Source organism: Nicotiana attenuata, chromosome 10, assembly GCF_001879085.1.
Source record: "Nicotiana attenuata strain UT chromosome 10, NIATTr2, whole genome shotgun sequence".
Lineage (NCBI taxonomy): Eukaryota > Viridiplantae > Streptophyta > Magnoliopsida > Solanales > Solanaceae > Nicotiana > Nicotiana attenuata.
This window is the reverse complement of record NC_031998.1, coordinates 40602202-40609858: the sequence shown is the minus strand read 5'-3', so window position 1 is coordinate 40609858 and position 7657 is coordinate 40602202. Positions and strand designations below refer to the sequence as shown.

The 7657-nt window shown below is 43.9% G+C and overlaps 2 protein-coding genes across 2 annotated transcripts; both read left to right on the top strand.

The window, feature by feature from the left end:
- Positions 668–3803, top strand: LOC109233352 (29 kDa ribonucleoprotein B, chloroplastic). The gene is made up of 5 exons (XM_019399202.1): positions 668–1070; positions 1798–1899; positions 2151–2510; positions 2785–2888; positions 3466–3803. Exons 1-4 carry the CDS (start codon positions 720–722, stop codon positions 2845–2847), a joined length of 876 nt encoding a protein of 291 aa, XP_019254747.1. The 5' UTR covers positions 668–719; the 3' UTR covers positions 2848–2888; positions 3466–3803.
- Positions 3459–6252, top strand: LOC109233733. The gene is made up of 4 exons (XM_019399599.1): positions 3459–3593; positions 5437–5611; positions 5688–6124; positions 6220–6252. The coding sequence occupies exons 1-4, from the start codon at positions 3459–3461 to the stop codon at positions 6250–6252; spliced, it is 780 nt and encodes a 259-aa protein (XP_019255144.1).

The window sequence follows — 7657 nt, the reverse complement described above, 5'->3', positions numbered from 1 at the left end:
GAAACAAGCAACATGGCCTTTCCTATTTGGGCCTTGTATCCCTTAATCTAAGAAATATCAACCCACTCTTTTTCGCTACAAGTAACTTAAATAGCTGGCTACCTAAGCGCTTAAATTTAAAATAGACGACTAATATATAATATATTTATAATCCATGTATAATATATGTATAATTATTGTATAATCTATGTATACTGGCTCAAAAAAGTAAACAGAGAATTCGACCAGCTATTTGTATAAAGATCCCTTATAAATATGAACACTATAATCTCTCATTCTTGCTTATAGTGTCACATAAAATAGACCAGAGTAAATAATAAAATGAAGTCTTTACACAAATAACCAGTCGGATTAACTATCTACTTTTCCTAGCTGATAATAGCCTGATATACACAATTATGCACTGATCATATATAATTATATACGTATTATACATGCATTTTTCATATATTATATTATGCATCATTATTTTTAGTTTAACCAATTGCATGAGCGGCTATTAAGATTAATTCTTCTAAGAAAATTGGCTATTTGTTTTTTTCAAATTTGGCTAAGCCTTTCAAACATGGCCTTTCCTATTTGGGCCTTATTCTCCTTAACCTAAAAAAAAATATCTACAGATTTTCCACTTATAAATATGAACATGTTTGCCTATAAACATTGTATCTTCAAATTCTTGAAAAAAACCTTATCTTTCCGCCTTAGCCATAGCAAAAACCATGGCTTCTTCTTCAGTTTCTTCTCTTCATTTTCTCTTCGTCACCCCTCAAACCCCTTCTTCTCTAAAACCCAATTCCACACTTTCCTTCTTCTCTCTTCCTTCCTCTTCTCTGAATCTTTCTTTATCTTCTTCTTCAACAGGCCTTTGTTCAATTAAGCCTTTTGAATCTTCGTTTACGACTCGCGTTGCGCTATCTGATTTTGACCAATTGGAAGATGATGTTGAAGTAGCAGAACAACCCCGTTTTTCTGAAGACCTTAAACTCTTTGTTGGTAATTTGCCTTTCAGTGTTGACAGTGCTGCTCTTGCTGGCCTTTTCGAACGTGCTGGAAATGTCGAAATGGTTGAGGTAATTTAGCTAAATACTACCAATTATTCCTTTGTTTTAAAGCGTAATTAAATAGTTAAAATTGTGCCATGGCATATTTAAAAGTGTCTACAGTTTAAGCATTTATATGTGGTGGTTCGCTCACTTCAAGAGAGCCGAGGGTCTATCGGAAATGGCCTCTCTACCTTCATAAGGTAGTGTTAAGGTCTGCGTAATATACCCTCCCCAGACCCCACTTTGTAGAATTACACTGGGTTTGTTGTTGTTGTTGGTTCACTCAATTCAAGACTTAAAGGAGTAAGCTTTGATTTGGAGTGGAGTGCCCTTCTTCAGATTCCTTTGAATTGCTGTGTTGGTCATATTTGAACGTTATTAACTGGAAATGGATATTTTAAGGTTCTTAAATGGTCATTTAATAGGTAATTACAAGTAACTCTACTTAATAAACATTGATAGGTAACCTAGAAAATGGTAAAGAAATCTGCTATAACATGTTAAATCACACTGATGGTGGAAATTTCATTATACTGACAGTGTATATAACTTAAATCGTAATTGGAAACATGACCAGTGAGTAAGTTGCTATGAAACTTTTTCAGTGTAGCAGTAATTCTTTTGTCCTGCTTGCTCAAGTTTCTTTGGAGAAGGCACCCTTTGTTTTGTACATTCCCTGTAGTGAGCTCAACAGAGTTTGTTTTGGGCGAGAAGGATTGACTAGGAGGGTAATGAAGTAGTGAATTTTTTGCAGGTTATATATGACAAGCTCACTGGAAGAAGCAGAGGGTTTGGTTTTGTGACAATGTCTACGAAAGAGGAAGTTGAAGCTGCTGAACAACAATTCAATGGATATGTAAAGTCTTGCCCTTTCTGCTCGTTATCCATTGTTACTATTAAGTGTACTTATATAACAACGGTTGTCTAAAATTTCCATGGTTTTGGTTAATCTCAAAGACTGTTAAAACAAACTATATTCGTTAATTAACTTTTTCTAGTCTCACTTTCAACTTGCAATTTGTATAATCTTAAGATTTTGGATATGCTCTCAGTTGCAACGATTTGATTTTGATATCTAAGCGAACATTGTGATGTCAATTTTTGCAGGAAATTGACGGGAGGGCAATAAGGGTGAACGCAGGGCCAGCACCAGCCAAAAGGGAGAATTCTTCGTTTGGAGGTGGAAGGGGTGGAAATTCTTCATATGGAGGTGGAAGGGACGGGAATTCTTCTTTTGGAGGTGCACGGGGTGGGAGAAGTGTTGACAGCAGCAATAGAGTATACGTAGGAAACCTCTCGTGGGGTGTCGATGACCTGGCACTTAAAGAATTGTTCAGTGAGCAAGGCAATGTTGTGGATGCCAAAGTAGTCTATGATAGAGATAGTGGTAGATCAAGGGGCTTTGGATTTGTAACATACAGTTCGTCCAAAGAGGTCAATGATGCAATTGATAGCTTGAATGGTGTTGTAAGTATATTCTTACTATGCCTGATTGCATATCTTGATTCGTGGACCGATATATTCATGCCTGTAGATATTAGTTGTTTTTGTCCTTTAGGTATCTGAAAGCACTTTTTTGCATCTTTCCTCCTATATGTGTTGGACTAATTGGACCAGAATTAACTAGTTACATTTCTTCTAACTAGTGATGTAGATGCTTTATAGTAACCATTCTTGAGTTTCAGCTTTTTCCTATTTGGATTTCTTCTAACTTTGCATCTGCTGTAATATTGTGGTGCAGGACCTTGATGGCAGGTCCATACGCGTAAGCGCTGCTGAAGAACGGCCCAGGCGTCAATTCTGAATGTGTTAAACTACATCTTTTTGACTGAGGAAAAGCTTGAGGTAAACAGCTCGCGCGTTTTGGTTTCAAAATTCTGCCTAGTCTTTTCAAATGCAGAGCTGAGAATACATCAATATCTATTCGTATACTCTAAAGATCAGTAACCTTTGAAGAACCCCCCCCCCCCCTCCCCACCCCCCCCCCCCCCCCCCCCCCCGCCCCCCCCCCCCTCCCCCCCACCCCCCCCCCCCAACCCCCCAATACACACACACACACACAACAAAAACAAGAGTCAGTTTTTGATAATGGTACCAAAAAAAGGGAAGAGAAAGGAGGATGAAAGTTGAAAAAGCTCAATCTACCATATGCCGTACTTGGTTACAGTGGCGAATCCAGGAATTTCCTCAAGGGTGTTCAAACTTGAAATTAGTAAAAAAAATTCCGACAAAGGGTGTTCAATATATGTTATTTACCTTTAAAACCTGATATTTTACCTATATACGCAATATAATTTCTCGACGAAGGGTGGTCAATTGACCACCCTAAGCAAAGTGTGGCTTCGCCCATGCTTGGTTATTTTAAGTTTTAGCACTCGCCAAAGGTGATTTTGCTCTAACGAATGTATATTCTACATGGCAGGGCTTCGTAACGATGAAAATTGCTGCAAAGCTCATGAATTTTTTGCACCTTCGACACCTGCTACTTTTACACCAAAGTTGGTACAAAGTTTTGTATCTGCAACTCACAAGTATATTACTTTTTACAGTGTATGTTCTAAACTTGCCTCGGGGAAAGATTCTGATCTGTAATATTATATCCATTAGTTGATAATGGACTAGACAATGACATGTTAGATCACTCTTTGGTATGAATCGTGCTGTGAACCTTCTTGTATAATGAATGTGCAGTGTATGTGTTGCACAAATTTAAGGTCTTGGGAACTTAATTTGTTGGAGTAAAGGGTTGTTTGATTGTGATATTTGAGAAGTTAATTCTAACATAAAATCCCACGTAAGATAATATAGTATTTGGTTTATTGTAGAATAAATTTTTTTATGGTTGTTGTTTACCCTCGAATCCGGATAACAATTGAATTTATATGGGGTTTTAAGGATCCGTGAACTAAAAGATACAAAAGGCTTTTAGGTTGAGGAAAATAAAGATAAAGACTCAACAATTGCTGTTAAAGTAAATAATCGCAGAATATAATATTGCTTAGAACAATTGTGCTTGATGCCCCACAAGAATTTAGAGAGATACCCATTTATACATTCTGATTGAGGGTAAAAATAAGGTAGGTAAATTGATTACATCGTGGATCCCTGTAATTACGCCTTAATGGCCTGAAGTGGTTGAGAAAATCACGTTTGGGCGAGATATCCGGCGACGCTTGGTTATCCGTTACGAGCCCGGCTTCCGACCTTGTGTGTTTCTCCATCCGGTGATGATTCCTTTCGAGCTCTGTAACGGTCTCGAAATGACTCGACCTCGGTTGTAGACGTGGCCGTCGTTCTACCTTGCATCCAGGTCGGGTTCGATGGCCCCGACTTGCTCCGGACCGGATCCAACCCGGTCGGGCTCAAGCAAAAAAGGGTATCACCCAATACAAATAGTCCCCTCGTTTATTAGAGAGTAATGATAATAAACGATATGACCGGTGACGTGATGCCCGTGACGTATGGCCATACGCCAGGTGAAAAAGCCATCGAGTGCTCTGACCACGCCTGCTGCAGGCATTTAATGCTTCTCTTAATTATCTGTCGCTTCGTGTTTGTGGCTTCGTGATTCGTGCCACCGCCTCATGGAAAAAGTATAAACGACCCTTCCAGGTTCAACATTTCCTATCTTTCTCAAATTCTGCATTGGTTGTATTTTCCTTTCGTCTCTTCGTAAAGCTTTTAAGAAATGGCGAAAACTTCACAAAGTGTTCCTTCTAGACCAAGCTCGGCCGCGAGCCCCGCTAGATCTGATGAACATGCACCAGAACCCCCATTGAAAGCATTCACACCGACTGGTTGCTCGGTATCTGCCGACTTCCAGGTTGAAAACCCATCATCGGTCCCGGGCCGTGGCGAACCGGCATCGGAGTACATTAGTCTAATCACTCCCGGTTGCCTAGACCGGGTGAGGGCTGAATGTAGATGGGAAGGGAAAGACCTGGTCGCCCCTTCCCGTGACGAGTCGATTATGACTCACGTTGAGGGATATCTTAGTGTATATACATATCCCTTCACCTTAGGCCCCTTAGAACCCATCATAGTGGAGTTCTGCCGGCGGTACGAGGTGACCTTAGGTCAGATCCACCCCTCGATATGGCGGATCGTATATCTCTTTCGGTTTTTTGTTGAGAGAGTCGAGGGCGATTTCCCCTTTACCCTCGACCATCTTCTTCGACTATACAGCCCCCGAATATTTCGGGGGGGATTAATAAAACTGGCCCGCCGGGCCAGCAAACCCCCATTCTCCAGCATCGATGAAGACAAAGATCGAGGCTGGATGAGCAGGTTTGTCCGGATCAGGACGTCCGACCTGATTCCGGCCGATTGCATGCCATTTCCGGAGAGGTGGAACCTCAAACGTAAGTATTTTCTCACTGTTCATCTTTTGGAGCGTGTTTTCCTCAACTTCTTCCTGAAAACCCCCCTTTCTTGTGCAGCGGTGACCCAAACCCCAGCTGCCGTCAAGGATCTGGCCGGCTGGGTAAACAAGATAGTGGCCCAGCGGCCATATTCGGAGCGAAACTGGAAGGAAATCTCCAAAGGTCGGTGGGAGGCGAAAAACCATGGTAAGCCTTTTTTTTCGACCGGTAGCGCATTTCTTCCTGTATATCGGGAATGCATCATAACCCTCGTGTTTTGCAGGCTTGCCCAAGGACGCGGAGATGAGGTCCTCAATACTATGCCCCCTTCCGGTTCCGGGAGAAAATAAAAGGCCCGGGGAGTCCGGTACGGACGAGCCTCAAAGGAAGACTAAGCGGACAAAAAGGGCCGCCCGCAAACCAAAAAGCCAAATCGTCTTGTCCTCCGAGGAAGAGGATGACAAAGAGGATGACGATGAGGAGCAGCCGGAGCTCGTCCGCCACCGGTCCATTCGACCGGACCCTGAGCCGGTGGTCCATCCAGTTGAGGCTCCTCTCGAGGACGTGAGGGTTGAGGATGCTAGTGAACCCTCGGCCCCCGCGCGGGCATCCCCGGGTACCGATCACCCGGTTACGTCCCCTCCATCTTCCTCGACTTGGGGGCAGCTGCCGGACGACATCCCGATGATGGGAGGTAGCTTCGAGACCTTTTTTGATGGGGTACCCTCCGCCAACACTTTCGGGCTCGAAATCCCCCGGAAAGACCTTCAGGCCGAATCAAGTGGGACTTCGGCCGTCAACAAGCTTGTTGATAGGTTCCCAGCTCCGAGCCTGGACCCGGACTGTAACAGGATAGTAACTTTTGCTATCCCCAAAGACGTCCGGGCTTTGGGGCCCCCGGTCGGGGTTGCAAGCTACCTTCATCATCTGATGACGGAGGAAGACCGGGCTGCGACCGAGGCTGTAGATTGGACATGCCTTTTCAACGAAGCCCAGCAGGCGCAGCTCAAGGTATTTGCTTCTTCCTTTATTTCTAATATTTTTGCCTTGTGACCCAGTACTGACTCTTTAGACTTTTCCTTTGCAGGCATCGGTGCTATATCACTCGATGTTCCTCCGAATCAAGGACAAGATGGAGGCGGAGCGAGAGGGGCGCCGGGTCCTTGAAGAGAAGCTGTTAGAAAGCCGGACCGGATTGGACCTTTTGAATAAAGAGCACGCGTCCTGTGCTATCCGGCTGGAGGAAGCAAAGAAAGAGCTCGGTTCTAAGCTAAGAGGGGTGCAAGCCGAGCTTAATCGGGTTAAGGCCGAGCTTGACGAGAGCAGAGCCGAACTTAATGAGAACAAAGCCGAACTGGAAGCCCGGGTGCAACAGTTGGAGTCGGAGAAGACTTCCCTTCGGGAAGAGGTTGCGGACTTGACGTTGGCCAATGAGGCTCGAGTCCTTGAAATTGAGTTATGGACCAATCGATTTCGGGAAGCTGAGGCTAAAGTTTCTCAGGCCGAGGAGACTGCCAACGATATGGTGGCCCAATATAGGGCCGATGCTGATGCGGCCAACCAGCAGTCAAGAATGTTAGCCGAATATGCGAAGTGTCAGGCCCGGCTTGAAGTTCTTACTGAACTCCAACGTCGCGGTTTCGATCTTGCATCGGACGTCGCCAAAGCCGCCGAAGCTGAGGACGCTTCGAGAAGGGCGACGTTCCCCGAAGAATTCGAGGATGGCTCCGATTGACTCCGGGAATAGGCTAGGCTTTGTTTTGTTTTTCCCCTCTTATGTAATTGCTCCGGTAGCGAGCTTTTTTATGCAACACTGCCCTTTGCCATTTATTGCTCCTTTTTCCATCTTGTTATTACTTTGCCTTTTATCTTTTTGGAACGATGGTAGTCCTTTATATTTTTCGAAATAGTCTCCGAGTGAATGTATTCGAACTCAGGTGAATTTCGACCTTCGGGTTTTCTCAAGGCAGTCCCCGAGTGAGTTGATTCGAGCTCGGGTGAAGTCTAACCCTTAGGTTTCTTCGAAGCAGTCCCCGAGTGAGTGGGTTCGAGCTCGGGTGAAGTCTAACCCTTAGGTTTCTTCGAAGTCAGTCCCCGAGTGAGTGGGTTCGGACTCGGGCACAATTTGACCCTCAGGTTTTGTATCGATTTTACGCCTTTTTCTTAAGGTCTTACAAGTTCGAGTATACTTCGCCTTTTAGTGAAGTCGATGATGAAGCCGGTATTACCTCTTTTTGAGATTTTATGAATTTG

Excerpts from the sequence above, each read along its gene's own strand:
- LOC109233352 (XM_019399202.1), top strand. The coding sequence starts at position 720 with ATGGCTTCTTCTTCAGTTTCTTCTCTTCATTTTCTCTTCGTCACCCCT. Across the intron at positions 1,071-1,797 it reads GAAATGTCGAAATGGTTGAG|GTTATATATGACAAGCTCAC; the intron begins GTAATTTAGCTA and ends AATTTTTTGCAG. Across the intron at positions 2,511-2,784 it reads TTGATAGCTTGAATGGTGTT|GACCTTGATGGCAGGTCCAT; the intron begins GTAAGTATATTC and ends ATTGTGGTGCAG.
- LOC109233733 (XM_019399599.1), top strand. The coding sequence starts at position 3,459 with ATGGCAGGGCTTCGTAACGATGAAAATTGCTGCAAAGCTCATGAATTT. Across the intron at positions 5,612-5,687 it reads GTGGGAGGCGAAAAACCATG|GCTTGCCCAAGGACGCGGAG; the intron begins GTAAGCCTTTTT and ends CGTGTTTTGCAG. Across the intron at positions 6,125-6,219 it reads TCGAGACCTTTTTTGATGGG|GTTCCCAGCTCCGAGCCTGG; the intron begins GTACCCTCCGCC and ends GCTTGTTGATAG.